Below are 27,238 nucleotides of genomic sequence, written 5' to 3'. Positions count from 1 at the left end.
TTAAATGCCTTTCTGCAACTGTAAATTGTAATTTAGAAGTCCTTGTACAGATGCATATTGTATCTGTAAATATGCATTTTTCAGGTTCAACTGGTAAGAAAGATGCAAGCTTAAGTCTACAGCACATTAGGTCTTACACTGCCTGCCAACCTAAGTTCCAAAACATAACTCCCCCACCACAACCCACATATGTAAATCAGGCAAGTTAACAAGTGAAAAACTGGTACCCTTGCTGAAGCTACATCCTTTTAACGCATCATATTCCTTTCAACTACAACTCAATTAAAATTATCTGGGCTTGCTAAAATTTTCAGGATTTCAGCTGCATTTAGATTACTTTGCATAAATGAAATTCAGGATTACAATGTTGCTCATATGTCTCACAAAATATCTAACCAAAAGCCAAAAGCTGAAGTCTTGCAGTAAAAGAGCTGGCAGATGAAAAACGAAAGGAGCATTTAGACCCACTCTCAGCAGTGCTGAGTCAATTTAACTATGGAAGTACAAGTTGCTTTCTATTCTGCTTCACCTATCTACAGCTGGTCAGCTGGGGTCTGAATGCAGATGCTCCAGCACAACGTACAAAGCAAGCTGCAAAAGTCACAGATATAAATTCAGAAGCTAAATGAATTTACAGTGATGATTAAATACAGGAAAACTAAAAGCATTTAAAAATGAATAAAGTCTACCTGAACTACTTAAAGAAAAAATGTTCTTCTGTAAGGTATGTACAAATGATAAGAACGGAAGGATACTGAAAATGCACTTTTCATAATAAATTCAAAATAACTCCATTACATTGGTCTTTAGAAATCTCCACTGAAAGAGTCAGGACACACATTAAGAAACATCCACTGTGAAAAAGTTGCAAGTCTTTAAAAATAGCAGCGCTTTGCCTCCTCCCTCCCCCTTCCCCTACTCACCCTCCTCCCCAATTTCAAAATACATCTTCCCCAGGCCTTGGTCTGGAATGGCAGTTTCTGTAAACAGACCATACCCGACCGTATGATTAGCCATTATTATTATCATCACCTTTTACGCTCTACTCTACATTAAGATACAAATCCAACAGATGTGGTCCAACTGAGTTATTTACAAGGGTTTCCCTTTCAGATGTCCAAGCCAAAGCTACAACCAGTTCTGCGATATAATTACAGCCTCTCTCCACGGGCAGTAACAGACCTCTGTCTGCGATGATCTGGCCAGCGGCATTTTCCCATCTCCGCTCTGGTTCAAACGGTTGCTATGATTTCAAATGGTGCATCTACCCTTATTTTAGCGCGACTGGCTGCATTTCAGCCGCCGACATCTGACTGATTGATGCACATCTAAACAACGCAGCGATTATAAAAACAAACTGGCAGTAGGCACCGGTGTTTCACCACCGTGGGCTCGCTCCTAACAGAGCGGCTGGCAACGAGACCGTGGGAAAATTAAGAGAAACACCAGCACACACGAGGCCTAACTCTCACAGCCCTCACTTCCACCGAGACTCAAGAGGCTGGCGTCCTGCACTTTTAAGAGTGGGAAGTTCATGGAAATATCTATGCAGGTATCTGAACAGGCAGATCTATCGTCTGCCGCACGAAAGCATCCAGGTGCCTCCCCTGCACACCGGCCATAGCACGTCCACCAAGAAAGTGCACTCGAGGGCTGGCTGACCCGATACACCACTGGGGGAACTGCTTTTCCGCCCCCACGGCTCCAGCCTCTGGCCAGATTCTCCACCGCATTCCATACGGGAGCACCCCAAACTCCCTGCACACGCGACTGGGGGAGGGCGAGCGGCGGAAACCACCGGAGCCCCCGGGCCCTGCCCCCGCTCCGCCGCCCCCGGCCGGCGCCCGCCCACGGGGAGCCCGGGGCGGCGGGCGCGGCTCCGGAGGGGGCGGCGGGACGGGGGCAATGCCCTGCCGCCCGGGAGAGGGCGGAGGAAGGCGGGCGAGGGAAGGGAGCCGCGGGGCAGGCACCTGAGCGGACGTGGGCAGCCCCCGGGCCGGAGATCCGGGCACCGGGGCGGGGGAGGAGGGCACGGAGGGGGGGACGGGCGGCCCGCAGGCCCCGGCGGGGCGGGCCGGGCCGCAGGTGGGCGTCGGGCGCGGCCGCCGGAGGAGCGGCCGCCGGGCAAGTCACCTCTTGACGCGGATGATCTGGTCGCGCATGGGTCGGATGTCCTGGAAGCTCTGCTGGTTGACCAGGCTGTAGACGAGGATGAAGCCCTGCCCGTTCTTGATGTAGAGGTCCCGCATGGAGGCGAACTGCTCAGTGCCCGCCGTGTCCAGGATCTCCAGGACGGAAGGAGAGGCGTCCACCTCGATCTCCTTGCGGTAGAAGTCCTCGATGGTGGGGTCGTACTTCTCGATGAAGGTGCCGGTCACGAACTGCACCGTGAGCGCCGACTTCCCCACCCCGCCCGAGCCCAGCACCACCACCTTGTACTCGCGCATCCTCCCGCCAGCGCGGACCGCCCGCCCGACCCGCACCTGCCGACGGCCCCTCCTCACCCCCCCGCCATCGGCCGCCCCGCCCTGCGCCCGCCGCCGCAGCCGCCTCCGCTCCGCTCCCCGCCCGGCGGATGCTCCGGGCCGCCGCGGCGGCTCCTGGGCGGCGCTGCCGGCGGCGGGGCCGCGCTCACGGGCTGCGGCGCGGCCGGGGTGGGGCGGCGGCCCCGCCTCCTCCTTCCCGTGTCGCCACGGCAACAGCCAACGGGGCGGGACGGGGGAAGAAAGAGCGGGGAGGAGGAGGAGGAGAAGGAGGAAGGGGGCGGGCACCGCCCCGTCACGTGGCGCGCCCCCCTTCCTGCCCGCGGGCGCGGCGGCCGCACGTGATGCCGGCGGGCGGTGCCGCTGCCGCCGCTGCCGCCGCTGCCGCCCGTGTCCCTTCCCCCTCCCGCATCCCCCGCAGTGCCGTCGCTCGCCCGGCGCCGTCGCCCTGGGACACAGCGTCCCCGGGCCCTGCTGCCGGGCCGGCTCCGAGAGGGAAGGGCAGCGGGCGGGGGCGGGACGAGCCAATGGGAGCGCGGGCCGGGCTCCCGCGGTTCCGCTTCCCGGGCGGCGGGGAGGCGGCTCCGGCGCGGTAAGTTCGGGCCGCTCCGGACCTGGCGGCTTTCTAGCCGTGGGAGTCCCGCTGCTGGGTGTAAGAGTCAGTGGGATTAATCAAATCCGTGACAGCGATCCGGCGCGCGTTGGATCCCTTTGGACGCACTGCGGTCTGGGCTGTGCCTGCAAGGGGGCGACCGGAGGCGCTTGTTGGCCGCGGGTGCCTGCCTTCTCGTCCCCTTCTGATAGAGAGAAGGGGCCAGAAAAAGTGGTGGTGGTACACTTTGGGAAAAGTGCTCCATCAAAACAGTATAGAAAATGAAGATGATTGATGGGATGGAATTCACAGTTCCTCCCAGGAACTGGTATTCCGGAAAGATGCTCACTTGTATGCTTCTTGTATGCTTGCCTGTCTGCAATGAGACAGACTCCTTAACGCTTCTTTTTTTTTTTTTTTTTTCCTTCTTTTTTTTTTTTGTCAGTCATAATTGGTTAGAATTATTTGATACAGGGAGTAAAGACTTCGTTTCCATCAGAGGGTTGAAGGTCAGCCAGAGCCCTTAGTCTGCTGTTCAGATGCTTTCTGAAAATGCTTTCTGGCTGTCAGAAATGAGCCCAATCCTGGTGCTGTGTTTCTTGTGCTGTTCTTCCCACTGCATTGTCATATCTTCATCTGAAGTAAGGCCCAAGGTGTTTGCCTGCTTTCTGGGCAAGTCCAGTTCTGCTTCCTTTTGGGCTTGTTTTCATATTTCCAAACCTAACAGTGGCAGACGTATTAAGGGCTTTTTGGAGCACATTTATCCCTGTCCAAATCTTTCAGTTAAATGCTTCCCAAGTGCAGTATTTTAAACTTCCCAGTGTTTTGGTTGGGTTTTCTGTTTGGCTTTTCTTCTGTGTGTTTTTGATTATTTTTTTTTTTTTTAATTGCAAGGCTTCAAAACAGATTTTTTGTAGTAGGATGGCAATAGCCTTGGTGCTTCAAGGAGAAGGAAGATTATCTGCCAGCTTCTTGCAGTTCCCATGTCCAGAGCTGCCGAAGTAAACCGGAAACCGCACGTATTTGAGTGATTTAAATATATCAGTATGAAAGAGGTAGACAGGTTTTTATAGGACTGTCAGAATTCATTTGTAAATATTGCAGAGCCTGGTCAGAGCTGAGTAATAGTTTCAATGAATGACCTAATTTCTGTTGGTGACTTGAGACCTTCAAGTATTAGAAATGAGCCTACAAGAATGTGTAATATCACAAAATACAAGATACTGTACAGATTAATAACTATTGTACAGATTAAGTAACTGTAATTAATTAACAGTAAGAGATTAATTAACTGTAACAAGTATACAGATTAATAACTATTTGTAGTGTATTTCCAGGAACTCTCCAGCAGAGTAATGGGAAAGTACCTGGATTTATTAGTCAACAATGAAAGCAGGCTGCCAATTTAATGTGGTTGTGAAAAAACTGAGTGTGACAGTGGTGTACGCACAGCCAAGCTTCTGGGTGACTGGGGAGACATTACTGTATCCAGTTCTGATAAATCATGTCCAGGAAAGAGGAGTTTGTACAGAAATACTTCCAGGAGGGTTACTGGAGATGAAAGCAAAGCTTATCTACAAGAGTGCACTGGGAATGTTTGTTTGATTAACCTAGGAAAAGCAAATGCAGGGGAGAGTTATGAGTAACCAGTAAGGCAGGGTGGAGTCAAGCTCAACCGAGCAGGCATTTAACCTAATGAGCAACGCTGATGGAAGAGCACAGATCTAAACTGATTATAACCTAGATAGAAAACTAAGCCCTGTCTCAGTGCAGTGAGGATTTTGTCTTCCATGAAGAACAGTGAAAATTGACTTAATCTAACGGGCTTTAAAATTTGTTGTGCATCGGAATAGGAAGATTATATGTAATTATACAAAACAGATTTAAGTGATCAGTGTTGGAGGGAGGAGTTTTGGGCCTCCCTGACTCATCCTGAGACCAGAGCAACCTCCTGATGTTCAGCAGAAAAAGAAGCTGTCAACTGCTGGTTCATGATGGGGCGGGTGGGAAGGCCAGAGTTCAGAAAGAGGTAACAGGAATGCTCCCACTAAGGAGATTTACACCAGTCTCTTAGATTTGATGGGCAGCAAAATATTATTTTTCTTAATAATATATGCAGGGACCTAAGAAATGTAGAAACCAGAAATACAGAGGGATGGTGTATATAGCGTATGGAGGATGTAAGAGAAAATGTGGGATGGTCAACTGGAGAAAGTGCTGGATGCTGTGAATGGATGACTCTTCCCAAGGATCTCGCCATAGCTGTTTTGAGGCTGAACATTTTGTCATTGCCCCGTTTTTCTGAACTTTGTTTTTGATTGTAATTCATCTGACAAAACAACAACACTGAAAATTCACCTAATAAGTGCTGGAGGCTCAACCCTAAAAACAAATACAGTATCAGTTATGTGGGGTTATTTATAGTGGGGTGGAGAACATGGGGTCATTTAGGTACTGCCAGTCTTTTTTTATTGCATGTTACTTATATTTGTTATTCTTTACTGAAGAACGGGAGAAAAAAAAATAAGGTAGTAAGTTGCAGGGAAAGAGAAACTTCCTGCCATAAAGGATTGAATTGGGCAAGGCTTGCCAGGCAAATATCTCAGCCCACAGCATGTTTTCCCAGCGTGACTTCCTTTTTAGCTTCTCACAGGAGACTCGAGAGTTATCCAGTCCCCCTGTGCTGTACAGCTGGGCTTTTGCTGGCTTCCTAGGATTTAGAAACTTCAGTTTATTGCTCACTTCTCAAGTCTTTTTATGTCTTGTATCGAGCTGTCTTACTTCAAGCTTCAGTGGCCTGCGGCTTACTGCACTGTTTTATGGTAGCCTGGAGTTTCTCAGTAAATATTGAATTTTTATCTTGTGCAGTAACCAATGCACTAGTTTGTAATTTTTTTGGTAGCTATTGTAGCCTCTGACTATGCATTAGAGCACGTGTTTAAAAGAAGAAAACGGTCTCTAGTATCTAGTTCTATTCCAAAGTCAGGATTTGCCAATTCTTCACTGATACTAACAGTATCAGTCACAAGATGTACAGCATGAAAGATGGGAGAATCTGTACTTCCCTCCCTCTGAGAGCTGATGATGGTCTTCTGACCCTGAAGCACAAGAAAATGTGTGAGATAAAGCTGTGTGTGCTACAAACTGTTCTGGTATACATTTGTTTTCCATGGTCAAGTGTTCTTTTAAGTGCTTATTAGTAGAACATGATTTCCTGTCCTTGCTTACCATCATGTGTTTACATTCAGGCTGTCAGTGCAGTTCCATCATCACATGGATTTTTCCTGTGTGCCATTGCAGTATTTAGGAAATGTTAAAGATTAAGATTTTGTTTAGTCTTTAATATTTCTTGCTAGATAAATTGCCTTGTTAGTACTGTCTATAAAGTTGTTAGCCAATTGAGGATGCAGCTAGCTGCAGTGAAAGGTGGCTGACTTGGCTTACCTTGTCCTTAGCATTTTAGCACCTAACCAGGTGATCACACTGGTAATTTCCCTTTCACACCGTCAGTGAAGTTGACCCATTCTTTTACCAAGTGGAAAATTATAAATGTTTGACACCTTTGTTCATGCTTCCTAGGTGAGAGCAGGAACTATTTGAGTGTACCTCCTCCGTTATGTCTGGCAGCAGTCGAGTGGCAGCTCAGATCACCCAAGAACCCATCAGTGACAGCCAGCACCATCTCCAGCCTGCTGGTGGGACTAGGATTTGGGATTTAATTTACCACACTGGAAGAGCATGTTACAGAAGCTCTTGAGCTCTGCTTGGGTTTTTCTGTTTTGTTCTTGAGCAAATCTAAGCCCTTGTTTTGGAAGGTATGGTGAGCGTGCTTTAGTTTGTAGTGGTGAAGCCTTGTGTGAGCTCTGAGTGAGATGACTTTTGTCTCTGTGTCTAGCCTCACTGAAGTCAGGGGTGCTCTGTGCCAAGATGAGATAGCAGCTCTCCACAGATGTCCCTGTAAGGCAGAGTCAAAATCTGCAGTGATGAATTACAGTCATCATTACATGTCTGCATTGGCTGGGGCTAACAGATCCTTATGTGCAGGGATTCATTCCCATGTGCCATCCTGGGCTCAGTACCCTAAGCTGGTAAATTAGGCTGATCTGTCCAGTGTAGTGATGGTCATCAGTATTGCTATGCTTTAGTTCTGGTAACTGGTTTTGGGGAAGACAAATCACAAAGCTCTGGTAAGCCCTAGGAAATTCTTGGCAAAACCGAGACTTTAGCACATGGATTCCCAGCAGCCAAGCATGCTGAGTGGGGAGATTTTAAACCAGCTGATCGGAAATGTTCTTTGGGAAGCTCTTTTCTGCTCAGTTTTAATTGCTTATAGCTTTCACTTAAAGCACATTTAGAGTCAGAGTACCAAACTTTGAAGTGGTCTCTTGTACTTCCTGTGATCCATGGGGGTGAAAGCAGACCCTAGAAGCTGGCTCTGTTAGCTCCCCAGCTCTGCCCAACCCCACATTGCCTTTCTCCCTCTGACACCCGTGCTGGGCTATTTCAGCTCACTGAATTTGTAGAAAGTGACCCAGACTATCAATACAAATTGTTTTATAATTCCTAGCTGCCAGGGGCTCAGCCATGAAAGAAGAACAGAATTAACTGTTAACTTTCAGTGTTGAGTTAACATCCTTAGTTTAAAAAACAGTTTAACCCCCCACCTATTGATTCGCAAGAGACCTTTTTGTGTTGTGAGGGAAAACAAATGAGATTACATTCCAGCAGAACAAGATTCAATTAATATGTTTTACCTTACAACTAGAGAGGACAACCAGTGTGAACACAATTACTGTGGCTCCACCAATAGATACTCATTAAATTGCTGTACCTGCCACTTTCAATTGTGTGATCCAGTCCCCAGGATTTGGTTTCTTCTGGTTTTTTACAGTTTGAAAGAGATGTAAACAATAGGAATAGACATACCAAAGTCTTCTCTCAGTTATAATTTAATTTTCTAAACAGAAAGGAGCATTAAGGTAGCTTCAGTCCCATGGGTTTATTTCAAAATTCGATAGGTCCACAGATCCCCACAGCTTTCTTGTTATTGATCTTTCCTAACACTGCAGGTTAACTGTTAAAGGAAGGGGATCACTTGTTGAGGGGTAGGAATGATGATATTTTAACTATTTTATGCAGTCAGTTGGCCATCCCTGTCATGTGTTAAGGTCATTGTGTTTAACTGAAGATGGTGGTTAAATTAAAAAAGAGTAGTTGCTCCTGGGCCCTCTTTTTGTTAATAGTTAAAAATTGATAAACCATTCCCCAAAGTGCCAGGAAATCAAAGTGAAAATAGTATGAATTAGCTTGTGACCTGATTTTTACTGTTTTCAGTGGTTTTGGTGGACTTCTGCTGACGTATTATGGCATTTCACAGCAAAGTTTTCCTTGTTTCCTATAAAGCAAATGAGAAACCTTGATGGTGCAATTAATTTTAATTAAAACTTCCAGTGCATATTTAAGTTTTGTAAGAAATACTCATCACTAATAAAGTTAAGTTGAATAGCTGTTGTTCAGATGTAAAAACAGGGGAAGTCGGTTTCCAGATATAAAAAACACAGCAAAAGAAACCAAAACCAGGTAATTTATTTTTCTATTTGACTGCCATTCTTCCTCCTTATGATGTTTAAAAATTAATAAATTCAATCATCAAACTTAAGAGAAAGTTAAGACAATGATAGTCAGTTTATATTAAGATACAAAAGTTTTGCAATATCTGTCATAAGTCAGCCTTTTTTTTTCTGAATCAGACTTAAAATAAGTCCTTCTTTGTAATAATCATTGTATAAGCATCAGGGAACATTAGATTTTTCGGCATCAGTAAATATTGCAGTTACAATAATATTTTCTTTTTATGTGATTTTTTTTTTTTTTGCAAAATATTCAGAATTGAAAATGTAGGATGTCTTAATTGCTCTGAGTTATACTGTAAATTAAGATTTCCAATAAGCTTTTCACACAAAAAGGGGAAACATTTAATCTTGATTTCACATAATCCAGTCATAACTTAGACAAATTCAATTTAATTCATGAACTCAAACTGAATAGGTCATTTTGGTGCATATCCAAAGGGATGGTTTCTTCTGAATGTTTGGATTTACATCATCTGTCCTGGTGGAGTTGGTTGCTGTGCCAAGCATCACAGTCACAGTGGGAAAGGCCTGGGAAGGGAGAGACAGGTTTTAAGGGCAGACACAGAGAGATAGGTTTAAAGGGGGCTGGTCTCTGTCTGGGGGATGTGACAGACCCTGGAAAAGACCCAGCTGCCAGTTTGCCTGTCTGTGTACACAGGGAGGTGGACAAGTGTCCCAGCTCAGCCATGGACTCCCTGCCTCCCTCCGTCCCTCAGTGAATGCACAGATAGGAGCTAATTCAGGAGTGACACAAGGGTGGGGAGGCAGCTCTCACCTGTACAGTAATTGTCTCTTTCTGCATGAAGGTCTGGAGTTTCTACTTGTACGAGCTTGTGGAGCCCAACCTCTAATTAGTGGAACAGGAAGTTTTAACTGAATGCTTCAGGATCATGTGGTTTATATATGATTTTTATCAACATAGGAGCTACTAAGTGCTGGCCTTCGGAGATAAACATTAAGGGCCTGAAAATAATTGTCTCCCAACACTGACTATTGGGTTTGCCTTTTGGTCTTCAGTTATTGTTACTTCTTTTTGCTTCTTTGGGATAGATTGTTTGGATTTTTTTTAACAGAACAGGAATCTCATGTTTTTGATGCCAGTGGCTGATGCTTTAAGATGACCCAACATCATCAATTTATGATAAAATCATTCTGAGGCTAAAGAAAAGACTCATGCAAGGAAAAACTAAAAGGAGTTTGTGAGGTGTACAAAGCTCTCATACTCTTATTTAAGTCTTCAGTGCTGTATGTGAATGTAACACTGTGACTACTGTTTTCAAGCAGCCTTTCTTTCAGAGGTGTGTTACAGTGGGAGGCCCATGCAAGCAGGAGAACTGCGTATCTTGCTTTAAGAACTGCAGCTCATTTGCTTGAGAAAAATAATACAAAGAATTAGCTCCAGCCCCTCTTGGCATTTTCTCTTGGGCCTTCAGTGAGAGCTGTTACAATTACAGGTAGATGCTTGCAAAATAATTTGGAAGTAACCCACAAGACACCAGCAAATCCTTAATGTTAGATTTTTTCCAGAATTATTTTGGGACTTTCATATAGATCTGGTCCCACTGTGCAGAGATGAACTTTATCAAGATAGCATTTCTGGGACAGAGTCCAACAATATTTCCTTGTAGGTTTGGGATGAACATACTGAGCATATTAGATGACTGATGAAAATGCTAGAACTACTCCATGACAATCTTCTTAAGGTGGTTAGTGCCTGGTCATGCCTCCTCTGGAGAAAAATCATCATTTAGGTGAAGATACTGGCATGCATCATGCTGATTTTAGAGAAAATGTATTTTTACCAGGTAACATGATGACTTTCTTTATGCGGAGGGAGACATGAACAGCAAAATTAGTGGCCGCTGTTGCCCTCTAATGTTCTCTTAAACCATACAAATCAGCCACCACCTGTCTAGTTAAGGACTAGCTTTTCATAAAATACTCTTATTAGCAAAGTTTTAAAATTATTAAGAGGGTGCTGGAAAAACTGGTGGAGTGTTTTAAAAAATGATAATTCAATTTGCATATGTTGTCTAAATACTTGTGTGTGTGTATGTAGTTAAGAAGACATAAAGGAGATTAAAAAAAAGAAGTGTTTGCTGCATTGTTTTCCATGGACTTGAAAAGCTTCAGCTAGTGTCTCAGCTACTATAAATTGGCATAAACTCCAATATCTTAAAGCTATGTTAGCTGATGTGACCCAAGATGGCCTCTGGGATTTGTGGGACCACTTTGTAAATACCAGAACCTTCAGCCTGCCAGGGTCAAAATAAGTAACACCTTTGGTACAGTCCTGGCTGCATGCTTACCTTTTATTCCTTGATTCAAGCAACATTGTGCGAAGCAGAGCCAGGGATAAGGGAGCCTTCAGCAGCTCTGCACGTGTCTCCAGCAAAACCCCTACCAGGCTGTTCCCATTTTCATCTTGCAGATGGAAATTGATGGAGAGAAGCTGTCTCCTTACTGTGACACTAAAAATGCACTTTGTTTTTGGTAGACAAAAGAGGCAGTGGCAGTTCTAAGTAAGGGACAAACCCTTTCAAGAACATCTGACATGACGAGAAAGCTTTGTTCCTCCAAGCCCCTCACTTGCCTGTGGAGTCACACAGAAGGAGGTGGAGAAATTCTTTTCCAGTGCTGCAGTTCTGCCCTTCTGCCCACACAGATGCTTCCTTTGTGTCAGGACAAAACAAATTAAATGGTTTTGGACAATTAAATGGTCCTCACCAGCTCTACCTGTGCAATGTGCCCCTCTGCAGGGGTGGGTGGATGGACACTGGACAGGCTAAATTTTTATGAATGTAAATGCCTGAAGAGCAGGCTCTTAAAATTGTTTTCTTTTTCCCCTGAGATAGAAACGGCAGGGATTAAAAACTGGCACTTTTTGCCAATCCAAGCTTTATCCAGAGGAAAAATGCAGCAGTCTGGGAGGTGCCAGGGATGCTTCTGGCAGGAGTAGCAGAGGGCAGAGCCATTCTTCCCTGCAGCAGGTTTACTGCACTGGCAGGCATAGCTGCAGGCTGCTATCATCATAAACCTCCAGCTATTTTCATTTCATCAAAACAAATGCAAAGTTTGCCTCTAAACAGATATAACATGCTCTAAAAGAGTCTTGTGCTTTTTCTAGCATGGGAAAGATGCAGTGAGCCAAGGCCCGTGTGGGTAAAGGTGTGTGGAGAGACACCAGGAAAGGCTGAGGAGCAGTTGCTGGGAGGCTGGGATGAAGCTGAGAGAAAAATTGCATGTGAGCCTGTGTCACCAGCATTAAATTAATGGGATGGCTGTGGGCTGAGGGCCACAAATCCAGCCAGGTCTCTCTTCTGAAGGGAAGGAACTTTTGCAGCCCCTTGGCTGAGCAGAGACCATCAAGTGGCCAAGGGACGCTCAAGGGCAGAAACAGGCTGGTGTATTGCAGGCAAGCTTTGTCTCACCTCAGCTGCCTCTGAGATCTGTGGGTGCCCTGTGGAGCTAATTAGCCTCCCAAACCCCCAGACTTCCTAATTTTACTGATTTAAAAATAGCCTCAGGCTCCTTAAGGGGGCTGCTGCTGAGGAGACTCCTTTGTAACCTAGCTGGCTGAGCGGGCCTTGTAAAACTCACCTGCTCCTTCAGGTCCTCCACAGGGGTGTTTTCCAAGTGTGGTAGAAAAAGACATTTTTATATTTCTGTCTTTGCATGTGCTCCAATTCCTCCATGTTTTGACAGGAGGCACAAGGGGATGGCTACCAGGGATGCCAGTGGTGGCATACAGCAGAGGTTTGGCAGAAAAAATCCCAACAAGGAGAAGCCAACAGGACTTACTGTAGAGGCCACAGACTTTCCTTCTTCATTGTTACTAACTTCTCAGAGAGGTCCTGCTACTTCTGATGCCATAGGTTAGGGGACTTTGGGGTTTTTTTTATTTATTTACAAGGATACCATTTCTCATGTGCAGGAACAGGATAGCTGGTGAGGCTGTTTTGATTCTGACACAGGGTGTGTTGACAGAATTAAAACATATTCCCCAGGCTGTGCCACTGAATCCTCTCCTTTGGGCCTTCCCATTGCCTTCAGCTCTACCAGAAGGCTGTAGGATGCTCCTGTGGTAAATCTAGTAGTCTGCTGGACAAAGCACCAGGCACCTGAGAAGACCTTCTGTGGCTTGTTGACAGCCAATCTAATTATCCCTATAGTGATTGCCACAGACAGACAGACATTTTGGGATCCTGAAAGAAAAACATTTTTTAAAAAGATGCAGTACTTCCATTTCTGTGAGACAGGGTACTTTTCACTGCTGAGCAGCTTCCCACAGCTCCTGCAGAGCACAGGCAGTGTCCATAAATCCACACTAGCTTCTCCTAATACCCTGCTCAAGTAACTCAGCCCAAGTTGTTCCTTTCAGCTGTGCGTCCAAATCCAGTAATAAGTGTTTAATCTCAGTGAAGTCCAGCTGCTGCAGGTCTTGCTTCTGAGGGACCCCACCAAAAACTCTGGATGTTTCAGTGGGTATCAGCCCCTGTGAATGGGAACTTCTGACACCATGATGCCACAGCATGCATTTCTAGACAAAACTCACCTTGGGAAATGTTAACATTGCTGAGCAAACTAAATCCAAGTTTTACAAATGTCACATCTTATCAGGGCCATTTTCTTTAGTAGTTTTATTGCAAATTGTCTTGAGTCTGTTGACTCCTAGAGCATGAAGCCACATCCAGCTAGGTCTTAGAAGTTGAAAACTAAAGGAGATGCAGCTGTTTCTCTCTGGAGCATTCATGAGGTAATAATAGTAACAATAAGGGGAAGGAAAATAGAGCAGTTTCATTGTGATATTTTTTAGAAAGTAAGGATTCCATTGAATATAAAATGGTCATTGATTTTAGGCACTTTGATGGACTAATGTTTGGTTTTAATACAGTCATTTTCTAAGAAGAGCAGAAAAAGCTGTGTCAAGAGGGAACAGCCCTCACTTTATATAGAGAGGTGCTGCTGAGTAGAAGTGCTGAAGTCCTTTATTTAAATAGGAATAATTATATCGCACAGGAAACTTGGATTTGAAAGCAATTCCTCTGATACATTCCTCTTCAAGAGTAATCTGCTGCATTCACCAAAGCCCAAAGCCTGATCTCATATTGCATTGGGTCATCTGCATAATGGCTAAAATTAAAACAAAGGGAGAGGAAACAAATAAGAAAGGATGTAAAACTCCCAAATGCCAGGTCTAAAAGGAAGTCCTTTCCATCAAGATGGAAGGTGGAATGCCTTTTAGAGTGAACATCTGACATAGATGGAGGTGAAAAGCAAATAAGAGAATAATTATGCTGCACTTGGCTTCCACCAACTGGCTTCTCACCATGTGATGTCCTCTCACTGCTTTGAACCTTCTGTTTTCCATGGGGTTCCATCATACCCAGGGAGCTCTCATCAAACCCTTTGCTGTGGACAGCTTTCACTGGGAAAGATTGAAAGACTTCTCTGGCCAAATAATAGTAAGCAGAGAGTTGCTTCTGCTGCTGAGGTGGAGACTCATTTGCAGTCAGCCTGCTTCATTTGCCTTCTTCCTGTCCACAGAATGTTGGAGAGAGCAGATCCTCTCTAGGAAGGCTTACACCACCTTACCTTCCATGCAAAACAAATCCATTATTAAATGATGCTGTAAATGCTCAGACTGTTGTGGTTTCTTTCCTTAGTTATGAAGTTCATTTGGTCAGTTCCACAGGAACTGACTCACAAAGGCTTCCATAACCTTGCAAGGAACTTTTCTGTATGGTCAAGAACAACATGGCCCTTAATTTGGATCCATGGATCTCCTAAGGAAGGCCAGCAGAATCAAGTGGGTGACGATAAAAGCCTCTGTGCATGAATTAAGAGAGGATTGTCTAATGCTTCTCCTTAACTAGCAAATGGACATTTCCCCCTGAAGCTTCTCTAAACAGTAAAGGATTCACATTAATGTGCATGTGTAGTGGTGGGGAAAGGTGTTTGATTACTGTAGAACAGATCACTTAAATCATCTCATCTTTCAGGCAGTGTGCTCAATCTGCGGGGGCAAGATGAATCAGTTCATTGCACCCATTAGAGTCCTGTGGTGGTGCAAGGGCCACACCATGCTCCCCAACCACATGATGCTGTAAAAGCCTACATCATCTCTAGAGTCAAAGGAAGAAAAGGGGAACAAGATGGTTCCACCCTCAGACAAAAATAAAGGCAAGGAAGCCAGTAGGTGGCATGGGGTTCCAATGGTACATATAAGCTTAGACGACAAGCTTGGGGGAAAGCCAGAGCAAGAAGGAGCTGGAGGCCGGATTGAGAATGCACAGAACCCTGCTGTGTGCCCCAGCTTGATGGAGGAGGGGTCACACTAGCCACCTCTGTAGACAGCAGGGCTAGAAAGGCTTCAGAAGAAGCAAGTCTGCCTAGAAGTTCAATGTTGTTAACCCTCTGGCAGTGCCTCAGTCACTCTCCATTTACTTATACAAGAACCCTGGGGCTGAATGCAAAAGGCCTGAATTTTGTGTGGTAAAAGCATGTTTCTGTTCTACCTGCACACAGAAAAGAAAGAAGAAACTATTGCCACTGTTCAGGTGATCCATACTCTGCTACAACTGGCAAATAGAGTGGCTGCAAGTAAGAGTGCCGAGCTGGCTGACAATTGGATTTAATTTGGTTTCATGTGCTTTATAGGCTCTCTGAATAGAGTCGTAGAGGGACCTTTCAATGTCATATAGACCAATCCCCTACCATGGGCAGCTTGTTATCAACTCAGCCAAGTTGCTCAGAGTGCCATCCAGCCTGGCCTTGAATGTTGCCAGGGATAGGGCATCCACAACTTCTCTGGGCAACTTGTTTGAGTTTTTCATCACCCTCATTGTAAAAAACAGAATTCTGTCTTATATCTAATCTAAATCTACCCTCTTTTAGTTTAAAACCATTTTCCCTTGTCCTATCACAACAGGCCGTACTAAAAAGTCTTGCCATCTTTCTTATGGGCCTCCCTTACGTACTGGAAGGTGCTCTAAGGTATCCCTGGAGCCTTCTCTTCTCCAAGTTATCACCCCAACTCTTTCAGCCTACCTTCAGGAGAGGTGCCCCAGGCCTCTGATCATCTTCATGGCCCTTCCCTGGACTGACTCCAACAGGTACACACCCTCCTTATGTTGGGGGCACCAGAGTAATCAATCTAACAAGTTCGTGAGAAAAACACCTAACGATAGTTCCCGTACGTACCTGCAACTCCAGACAAAACTGGACTTGAAGAAGTCCAGCCTCTCCCATGATGTAATTAAAATGAAATAAAATGAGAAGTCCCTTGCCACAGCAGGAGTTGCCAGCATGCATCTACTGCTGCCCAGAAGCACTTACCATGAATTCTGAGATAACAGGAAGACTGGGCAATACCATCAGCCCAGGGACTTCCTCCAGTGACTGTTCCTGCAAAGTTCACTCTCATGGAGGAGTGCATTGATTTTCTATTAGAAGAGTTAAATCTCATTTACTTCCTCTGGAATGGGTATAAAGTAGCCACTTTTAAGGTAATAGAAAGGAAAAACACTTTCTATCCCATTCTGTAGTTAGGAAGTCCACCATGAAATTGCTTAAGGCTGACCACTTTTTCCTATTGAGTTCTCTTTCACGTGTACTTGCTTATATAACTTTTATTTCGAGCCTATCTGGCTTGAGGAAGGACACAAAACGGGACTCTTACCTTTCATCATCATTTATCTTAAACCTTGAAATGAACGTGTAGGCTCTACCAGCACCTGTCTAAGGACAGCTTGTTATCAAGGCTTGGAGAAATTAAAGCAACATAACTAATTTGGATAGAGTAGGGTACAGTCATTTCACATGTTAAACGGAACAATTTATTTGCATACAGGGACAGTCCATCCCATTGCAACTGCACTCAGCCTATGTTGTACTAATAACATCACACCTTCATTGGCATAATTAAATAAAGTCCATGTGGAAGTTAAGCCTGAAGAAATCATCACATATAAAGGGTTACCATATTTTGTGACTTCCCTACAACATGGTAAGACATAAAAACTGCTTGAATTCCTGTTGTAAATTTTTATGAGTTTCTCAAGGATTTTGTGAACTGCTCTAGCTTTACATCTGTGAGCGTAGGAACATGTTAGGTGACATGAAAAAATTTTCTAGGTACCATAGCAGGAGAGAAAAAGCTTAAATATGCAAGCTGAACATCCTCCAAATACCTACAGAGAAGATCAGGATTTTTAACTATCAGACAATTTCAGTCAATCTCATGATCTTGTGATTTCATGTGCATGATGGGTGTTTTAAAAGCCATCAAAACCATTGTCCTTTGTGAAAACAGGTGGGATTCATTGAATAAACTCATCTAAGGTGTTGTAGAGTACCTGAGACATCTGCATGGGGCTGGCAGACTTAACACACTCACCCAGACCTGTGCTCCTCCACAGCAGCAGCTTTAGGCCAAGGGGGTACTCTGCAGTGTCCCATTTGAAGCTCGCAGCTACAGAGAAAAAAGCTGGATCCCACTCTAGCAGTTTTCCAAGTGTGAAAAACTTGCCTACTTGCAGTCCTGAGCTGTGCTGTAAGCTACCAACTTTAGCATCTCTAGATGTGCTCCACTGACATTCAGTACAGTGGCTACAACCATAACCCAAGGAAGTAAAAGCACTTCTTCCTTCTAGCCCTGTGTGAAAACAAGAGGCAGTTGTGGCAAATGCAAACATAGCTCAGGTTTAGCACAGGCAGTACCTCCATGACCATCCCTGGGGGCTGTTCCTACAAGGTGAACCTCACACCACTGTGGTCACCCTTGACACCTCCATATCCTGGCATCTCTTTGGTCTGGTGACCCTCTGAGGAACCACACAGGCCACACCTTGACTGTTTTGTGACAATTAAGACTAAGGAAGACAGTCACCAGAATTTGTTTACCTTACAAGTAGTATCCAAATCCAGCCCTTTGAAGATGAGAGGAACAGGGCGTCTTTCCTGTAGTGATTTTCCTAAATCATAAAGCCAAGTGTCTTCCTCACATTGCAAGAAGCCTTGCTGGAAATAATGCAACTCCAACCCAGCATTAAATAAGCAGCTCACACCAATAACTTCCTTTCACATTTCTTAGTATTGCATTTTTTCCCCCAGTTACAGCAGAAGGTATTTTTATGATGTAATTTATTTTCTACTATTTCTATGGTTTCTATAATTACAGAATTAGAAGAATAACACTTTAGTGTGCATTTCCATAATTTATCCATTCACAGATAATCAAATTATCTATTCCATACCTTTATGCAGGTAATATACCAGCAATAATGCAACAGCTGAGGTGATTTTACTCTCACACACACCCACTCCAGCAATAAACATCATCTTGACCTGTGTAAAAAAGCCTCTAGAACTGTCAATTATATGACATTAAAAAGGCAGGCTACTGCACAAAAGGCTTGGTTAGAGAACTGATTGGAGGCATAAAGAGCATGGTATGCTCAGATGACGGTATGATCAGATGCCAAGGAAGGTCTTCAGCAATTCCAGGCGAGGTATTTTTTTTGATCTAATGAATTCATGCAGTAAATGTCAGTAGCGGGGGATGCAATGCCTGCACTATTGTACAGTCTTGCTCACAAGTCCTTTTATCTATTGTCACCCACAGTACAGAAATATTGGGTTGTTCCTGGACTCTCTTCTGGAGTTAAACAACTCTTTTGGAAAGAAAACCCAGTTGCTGTTTTAGACACTTGCTCAAGAGTCACACCCAAAGTGCAGCATGAACAAGGTTCAACCAGTTTGGGCTTCCTTTTTGCTGTATGCAAACATGCAAAACTATCCCAGCAGTCTCTGATCACTCAAACAGTACATCTCCTTTTTTTTTTGTTTGTTTCATGATTTTAATTCCAGTGGACTGCAAAAACACCCCAGGGCTCAGATTACTTCAGACTTTTGAACTGGCAACCAAGCGAAACATAGAGAGTAAGTCTTATGGCTATGGCTACCCCACGTGCAGCCATGGGAGGTGCTTGGCCAAGCACGGGGGGAAAACCAAAGGTTTCTAAAGGCTCTTCTCTAGAAGTAACTTGCTCCATTTTGGAAACTCTGATGTTATCTGAAGATGGGATGCTCTGCACATGGACGTGTACAGACACTGGGTTTGCTTTGGCCCTTGAAAGCTCATGGCTTCCATGAGCACTTCAATGCCGAGAAAGTGTCAAAGTTGACAAGAAACAAAGCAGCTTTTAGACAAGAAAAGTGACATGTCCTGACCCTTCTTGGCAGCTGACAACTGTCCAGGGTGGGGTTTAACATAAGAAAGTGTCAACAGACAGGCTTCCCGCTCCTGAGTCATTAGGAGTTGAATTTTAATCATTTGCTGCTTCTGCTCTACAATGCCCTTGCAACCCTCTAATGCTCCAGTCCTTCCCTGTCCCTGCAAGTCATCCTATTTCTCCTCTCCATCCCACCTACCCATTATCAGCAGGCTTCTGGCTCAGTACGTCTGTGATACATCCACATGGACTGGTTGACCTGGTGGTTTTCAACATCACTTGTGACTTTGGGCTCTTTTCAAACCAGCCCTGTGCTGATGAAGTGTAGACAACACTATGACACAAACTCTTCTTGAGTCTGCAGGAATTGTATTTCCTTTCTTTAAAAGCATTAAAAAAAAAAAAAAATCAGAGAATGCAATGTGAAGTAACCACGGAGCTGCCAGCCAGAGTGTTTAATGTAATCCCTCCTCTGTCACTAGCTTGCCATGCAATCTGCCTGTGGGCACACAACCCCTTTGTCATACTGCTCTCTCCAGAGGAACTAGCAGATAACAGGGATTATTTGTTGGTGTAACACTCTTCAAGATGTAGGAAAGAAAAGAAGATGCAATGGATGAGCCACCAAAACTTCACCATAATGGTCAGGCAATTGTGAGCCATACCCCTGGGATAACCAGTGCCTGCCTGCACCCCGGCATGCATGGGTGGGAGGCAAAGGGTCGGGCTGGCTGTTGGAGTTGTGTGGTGCAGGAGAAGGGCATGGGCTTCCTCACACAGCATCTGCATGTCCGGCACCTGGGGACTGCACTTAAGGATTTGTTACCTGAACAAGCAATTAAGGAAAAAATAAAATTTAAAAAATACATACCTTCTAAAGATTCCTATTTTTTGTTACCCCAGGCCCCTCTTCCCAGAGCGTGCTACAAGAAAGGATCGCCCCGACTCCGCTCTCATTTTAAAATGCTTCTTTTTATTTCAGTGGTTGTACATTGGGTGAATGAATTTAACGTCACAACAGAAATAGAATGGCTATTTAACAGACCACTAGTAATTATATATGTGGTAAAGGAGTGAATGGAGGGGTTTCATTTAACTGTTACTGAAATATTCATTGTACGTGTTGTCAATTATGCTGGATGAGAGAGGCAAACAAAAAGGTATTTTGGTGAGGTGCTGTATCCTTTGAAGAAAATAAGCACTGAGACATCTCAAGTCACTTGAAACCATGTCCCAGCTACAGTATTTACTGTCTCCGTGTTGGCCCATCTCATGGTTCTTTTAGGGGGTTATATTTCTTGTTGTATTTCTTTTTAATTAAACAAAGCATTTAAAATTTAATCATTTTCATTAGACTTTTTTTTTTTTAAATATAAACAAAGTTTTGGCAAATAATATTTATACAGAAAAATAGTTTTAGATCTTCCCAAATTTTGAAACAGTCTATAAAATTACTTTATAAATAAATAAAATGCAGAATCTGTTGTACACGTATTTGCACATATCTGTAATTGCCTCCTTACTGTTAGCACAGGTTTGTACTTGTACAGTTTTCAGGAATATTACAAAGTCATAAAGTCGGAAAGTGGATCTCTTATTAAAAATACATTTTCTCTTTTTGTCTGTCAGTTTATCTGGATGAAAGACCTGATGTATCTGAAGCGTCGTCATCCATGGGCAAAAAATAGGAATATTGGATTAATTGTAAAAAACATAGAATAACAGTAATTTTGGAACATAAAAAGTTCACACAAAATGATGTCTTGAAGAGTTATCTACATAAAATATTTAAACATGGATAATTTACCATTTAGTATTATACAATAAGCTACCCAAATGCCTAAATTAACTATTATAAAAAAATAAAAACAACTTTGACAGATATAGGCAAGTTGCAGTGTCAACTACCTAGTTATAATGACTGAGAAAGTCTACAAATATTAGTGTTTTAATAGTATATAATGGTGATACCTTAACTGCTAAAGTAACAAGTTAAGATACGTTATTTTCCCACAAATTAAACTAACGCAACGTTACAAGCACTATGTTAATTTTACAACCAAATTGTGATTATTTTTTTTTCTTTCGGATGATCAAATCTCCAGCTTTATATATAAATAGATAGTAATTAGACATCGGACAAACAAGATTTAGCCTGGAAAACAATTTCCTAGACAAATAATATGGTTAGTGCCTTCAGTCGTTCAGAACAGGCAGTGCTGCCGAAGTTTAAAATAGTTTACAATCAATCTGAAGAGGTTAAGTTAAAATACTGCAATCACTAGTAATGTCCACATAGAAAACTTATGCTGCAAACAATTATACATAATATCCACTTTTAACAGCTGTCTTGTTTTTTTAAACAATAATTTAAAAACTATGTCATTTATGTGATACATGTGCAACATATAAAATGTGAAATATGAAATATTTGGTACAATAGTGCTTGAAACAAATCTCAAATCAAACAAATGAATTTTTAATTATACATATATAATTACCTTGTAAATCAACAAAGTATTTAAAAAAGTAAACAACATTAAAATCTGCTTCATCCATATATATGTATGTATGTATATATAACATGTATATAATTGTATTAAAGATATCTTCATACTTTTGTGACATAAAATATGTTTGTAAATGAAAACAATTAAAAGAACTATTTTCTCCACTCTAATCTGGTTACAATCCTATAATCCAATTAAAAAAATGCAAATACAGTAATGATTTATTAAACTGAATCTCATTCTACATTCTTAGTGTTCAGTTAATAGCCTAGATTAAAGTCACCTATGAAGTTTCAGTGACTCAACTGAATTTTAATTAAATTAGAGTATCATACAATCTCTTCATCTACAGCCTTTATTTTTTTTTTTTTGCCTTTTCTTCTGTTAGTTTGGTCTTGGTTTTTTTTTTTTTTTTTTTTTCCCTGTTTGACTTTACACTTCTAGAAATTACTTCTTAACAGCTTGGATCTTTTTGGTAACCTGACTATGAGTTTCAAAGATTATTCACGTCTGATGAGATTTGACTGTTGGCATCAGGCTCATTTTCATCAAGTCTGATGTGAAAAAATTTAGGCACTTCTGCAAAGTCTATTTTAAAAACATTATAAATATACTCGTAAAATAATATTCTCAAGACTTTGTTCTTTTGGGGATTGAAAGGGGTATGAAGTTCATACTGTGCAAAATTTTTAAAATTTCTTCCGCTATTCTGCTATGATTCAAATGCAACTTCTCCATACAAGTCAAACACCAACCATGTGCATCTAAAGACTTTGTGCTTTACTTTGGACTTCTGGCTAAAATATCAGATTTGCAGGATGATGTGCAGGACACCGGGCTGCGTTTCACCTCCTCTGTCTTGGAATCAACTCACCACGGGAGCACAACCAAGAGTTTTTTTAACTGAGAAGAAAACCCCGAATCATAGTTTGGGTGGAAATTAAACCTGCAACTGGGGAAAGTTTTTAGTCAATGCAACTCAATTATTGCTGAGCTCGAAAGATTCATAAACATGGAATCTCTCGAGACTAACTGATCTGGACCATTTTTGTTAGGTGTAGTTATGGAGAAACGACAATATTTGCAATAATTAAACTATGCTTAGAAAATCTTTTAAACTAAATGTTATCCTTTATGTCTTGAAACATCACAGCTGGTATCAGGTAGTTAACTATTTTAGGTTGGAGTATAGTAAGCATACCATATTTAATATTCATATATGACATAGCAGCACTAGCTTTTTTGAGTTTTTGATTTGTCCATAAGAACAAATTCTTGACTTAGCATGCAGTTTGTGGCAACTCTAGAGAGGAGGAGACGGGGTAGTATGTACAGTAGCCGTGCTTGGCCGTCCGCAGGGAGGCTTCGTGACACTCTGTTCCGCTCCTGCCGGCTATTTCAGGATTATCTGTTGAGAGAAAGGGAAAGCGTGATCGTGCTTTTAGGTGACACGGGGAGAGCAGTGAGCCCAGGCGGCCGGCAGTGGCCTAACTGAGCTCAGGCACAGCTCACACAGGACATCGTCCTGTCTGGGACAGCATCCCGTGTGGGACAGCGTCCCATGTCCTCAGGCTGCCTGGGAGGCATTTGTGTCTCACACACCTGCTTGTCTTCCCCTGCACACAAGTCCTCATGTGCATGAGAACACGCAGAGGAAGCACTTTACGTGTCAAAATACTGGAGGGCAGTGCTGAATCCAGGGCCTGGCCATAGGCAGGGTGTGCACCCTCAGTGCCCTGCCTATCAGTGGAGGTGGAAGCCCTGCACCTCCTGGAGGAGCTCAAAAAAGTGCATCTGTGCTTGGGGCAACTCTCCAGCTCCCACTGTGCTGCCAAAAAGTCAGGAATGATCAGGGGAAACAGTGGAGGGAGGGCTCCCTGCCACTAACAAGCAAAAAGATGTAGTGGGCAGGGTGTTTTTATGAAGCAAATGTGTCTTTTCAATGCACTTTTAGCAGCTGCTTAATCCCTAAAAAAATTAACTGCAGATCAGTGAACTTGAGAGGTTTTCTCACACTTCCTTATAGCAAGGATTCTAGGGGGATCACCATAGTGGTACCACTGTGTACCTAACTAGTCACTAACCTTGCTGCTTCACCTTCATGGTGTCTCAAATGGAGGGTGAAATAATAATTTTACAGGTGTATTTTACTTGTGCTTCCAATATTGCAAAGGTTAAATGCACAGTGTGCTAAGCAACCAACTCCACCTTCTCACAGTATTGGAAAATGGTTCAGATTTCCATCACCTGCCTGAAATGGCTGTCATTAAAAGTGATATCAAAAGGCAGAGGTGTGATATTTCATCATGCCATTGGTATCCTGTGCTCCAAACTTAAGCACAAGTCAAGGAATTAGGAGTGTATTGCCTGCTCTTCCTGTTTCAATTGGCATATTTTTAAGCTGTATTTGCAGGTGGTATGCAAGGCAGTCATGACAGCACTTGGACCTACTTGTGTATTATGAAGCTAGACCACTACTTAATGCAATATTTGTATTAAAAGTGGGGGGGGAAATGGTGTTTGGAAAGGAACTTAAGCAACATACTACCTCTGACATACACACCATCAAAAAGAAACATGCTTGGCTCTGCGTGGCAGGCACTCGTCCCAGTCCCCTGCCCATCACCCCACTGCTCCTCAAAGCTGCCCTGCCTCGCTCTCTGTACACAAGCACCATCTCCCTGAACCCAAGGACCTTGCCAGCAAGCCAAAAAGTTATCCTTGATTGCCACCAGCCCTGGAAATCTGGTGACACGTGAGGCCCCGTTGTAATGACACTGTACGAACACCTGCTGCTCCAAAGGACTTAACATCTAAATACATCATGCACACAACAAGGACATACATTTTTAATGAACTTCCACCCATTGTGAGTTTGTTAGCTTATCGCCTATCTTCTGTTTCCTTTTGAAATAACAAAGAAATACCTTTGCTCAAATAATAAAGCCCTGTCTGTGATAACCCTGGTCCAGCTCCAGCACAGTGATTTGACAACACGTATAAAGAACACAGCCATGCTGAAAATAAGAAATGACCAAGATTTTCAGCACTGGTATTTTTAGCATGTTACAACCCAACATGTCAGTGTAATTAATAAAGCAGCTATAGCTACACTGGGTTAGCCATAATCACACAAGTGTATTTAAAGGATCCTAAGGTTTCACTTCATGGGACATAACCTGAAACTTGCTCAGTAAGTTTTTTACTTAGTAAAATCCCAGAATTTCAGGCATGGCAGCTGACATCATCTGCCAACTTTTGAGGGGATAAACTTGCATTTTCTATAGCTTTTTTCCCTCAAGTACAGGGAGAGAGGTAACTGCCCCTTGTGCCAAGATTACTTTGGTCAAACAGTCCCACAAGACTGGTGTTCACAGTTTCCCCAAAATGTGTGACAGAGAAGGCAGAGGGCCTAATCTCAGGCTGTTTCTCAGGAAAATGGTAGGACCATTCCTGGCATTGTGATTAACCCAAGTGCCACTCATCCTGCTGTATGCCAGGCAGGACAGAGGGGTCCTGGGCAATGTGAAAGAGCAGAGATGCCCTTCTCTTCCCTGCCCTGGTGAGTGGCAAAGCCCAAGGTAAGAACTTCACTGCTGAAGTTCCCGACTTTTCTCTCCTGTCGAAACTCAGGAAAACAGCAAAGACAATGTGAACACTTTCCTTTTCTGTGCAAGCATGTCCTGTTTATGGGTTGCAGGTACCAGAGGAGCAGCTGGAGCTCTCGCTGCCATGCCTCTCCTGCTGCCAGTGGCTGTGGAGCTGGCGTGCTCCCACTGCATCATCCTCGACGTGCCACCCCTTGTACAAGGGCCGTAACTAGGGCATGTTGCACCCGGCTATTTCTAGTACACGTAGGAGTCCTCCTAGGAAAAAACCCTAAGTCTCTCCTTCAGAACAAGCTTCTCCAGTGCAGAGTCACAGAACTGAGGAGCTACATTTTTTTTTAACCTTAGCCACAAAGTGTAAAATGTCTCCCGTAGTCTTTAATTACATGTTCACACCTTATTTCTCAAAAGAGATCACAACTCCGACACAGCTACATACACAGGCATCAGCTACTGCCACTGGTATTTTTTCGCTGTGTCTGACAGAGAAACATATAATGCTAAACTACTTTACATGGAAAACACACTGTGAACCTCTCCTGTTTAATCTACAAATGAAGTAATAAACTGTGATGGAAGGCAGAGGTTATCTAAGCCTGCATCGCTGCTAATTACTCCATCACTTGCATGCTGAAAAAGGAGAAGCTGTACTGCAATGCCTGCAAACACTTTGACAGAGTCTGCACTCCTTTGTTACTTGTAAATAGGTCCAGCTACCTTCATGTTCACTACTCTTTGAAGAATTACATCTCAGATGCACATATATATGTCTTATCGTATTTGCTGTGATACTATTATAACATTCTACTTCACAGCAACAGGATGTAATGCCATGACACTTTTACCATAGTATATATAAGAAAAAACCCTGAAAAACAAGATTATACAAAGACAGGTAAAGCATGGGAATGCATTTTCTCATGCTCTGAATAGTTACGATCCACAGGTGTGGATACAGACATGCCAGAAAACACACCTTCTGCTGCTGCAGTAAAAGATCTAATAAGAAGACTATTTCCAGCATAAGCAGAATGGCCTGACATTTAAGAGTCTTGAGTAGCAGCTCACAGAGATTTAATAAGAGAAAAGGGAATTTTTTTGGTGGTAATCAAAGACAAAGGTACCCTCTCCATCATCTTCTTGCTTGGTACCTGTCTGAAGTGGCAGAAAGCTGTCTACCCTTTAGATTAAAATCATTCACACTGTGCCAGTGATAGTTAACAGACCTCACTGAAACTAGTAACACAACGAGTGAACCTAAATTTCTGCAAACCACTTTCTAAATTCACTCCTCAAATTTTCCAGCTCTTTAGAGGTGACATTTTCAGCTCCCAAATGTCAAGCCTTTCTTCTCTACCAGAGCATGCCTCTTTTAGACCTTTACCTTCAGGACTTCTGAGTGATCACAGTGGTCATTAAGCCCCTTATGCAACACAGAACATCCCAAAATTCAGGACTGCTTATAAGGGTGATACAGTTCTGCAGTGTCATCCAGCGGAATGACCACCAAGAGAGATATCACTGCCTATGGTTTCAGCTTCTCACCAACTACCAGTGCAGATATATCTATCTGGGAGCTCCTCAGACCTGGCAGAGGAAGCTGTGATCAGTCATTGTCTCAAGACTTAAAAAGTAATATTGAAAATCTTTTAAATCAAAGTAGAACTTACATTTTTGTGAACTCTTTTCTGACACCCAGGTTACTGCTTTACTTGATACAGTTCATGGAATTGACCAAATTAGAGAATCATGACTAGGTTCTAGGAATTACAAGAACACTGGCTTGAGATTTTCTGTTTTGAAGCTACAATTAACAAAGCTTCTTTATAGTCTCTGACTTAAATTCCTTTTCCAGTTCCAGATTTATTATACAATGATGAATAACAGAAAATTTACCATTCTGCATGAATTCAGTGTACATGAACTCTTGTTCAACTAAAGACCTGTCACAGTGGATCAGCTGGAAAACATGACTTTGCATCTACCACTGACATGTTTCTTTTTCAGAAGTTTTGAAATTATTACTCTAAAATACAGTGTGCTTTATAAGCCCTAATATATTTTAAGATGTTAAGATTGTATTTGATCTCTACATTACAAAGTACTTACCTCTCCAAAAATTAACTCAGACATAGCAAACATTCTGGTCTGCTCAGCCTTCCATTTTGAAAGCAATG

The 27,238-nt window shown here is 43.1% G+C and overlaps 2 protein-coding genes and 1 long non-coding RNA gene across 14 annotated transcripts in view; 1 reads left to right on the top strand and 2 right to left on the bottom strand.

Annotated features, from left to right (window-relative positions):
* The window catches only part of RAP2A (RAP2A, member of RAS oncogene family), a 31,568-nt gene extending 28,476 nt beyond the window's left edge, over window positions 1-3,092 (bottom strand). The window contains exon 1 of the mRNA XM_004174737.6: window positions 2,134-3,092. Within this exon, the coding sequence (XP_004174785.2) occupies window positions 2,134-2,447 (314 nt within the window). The 5' untranslated portion in view covers window positions 2,448-3,092. The remainder of the gene's footprint in view (window positions 1-2,133) is intronic.
* LOC140684471 (uncharacterized) lies at window positions 2,824-20,308 on the top strand. The gene is made up of 2 exons (XR_012056779.1): window positions 2,824-3,075; window positions 18,334-20,308. It is a non-coding gene; the product is annotated as an uncharacterized lncRNA (long non-coding RNA).
* MBNL2 (muscleblind like splicing regulator 2) overlaps window positions 19,897-27,238 on the bottom strand; it is a 106,159-nt gene continuing 98,817 nt past the window's right edge. For 11 of the 12 annotated variants that reach the window (XM_072926843.1, XM_041715192.2, XM_041715155.2 and 8 more), the window contains one exon: window positions 19,897-22,861. In XM_072926843.1, coding sequence (XP_072782944.1) covers window positions 22,734-22,861 — 128 coding nt within the window. In that variant the 3' untranslated portion in view covers window positions 19,897-22,733. 12 annotated transcript variants of the gene reach the window in all.

This window comes from Taeniopygia guttata, chromosome 1 (assembly GCF_048771995.1).
Source record: "Taeniopygia guttata chromosome 1, bTaeGut7.mat, whole genome shotgun sequence".
NCBI classification, from domain to species: domain Eukaryota; kingdom Metazoa; phylum Chordata; class Aves; order Passeriformes; family Estrildidae; genus Taeniopygia; species Taeniopygia guttata.
Note: the sequence above shows the minus strand (reverse complement) of the source record. Positions and strands in the feature narration are given on the sequence as shown.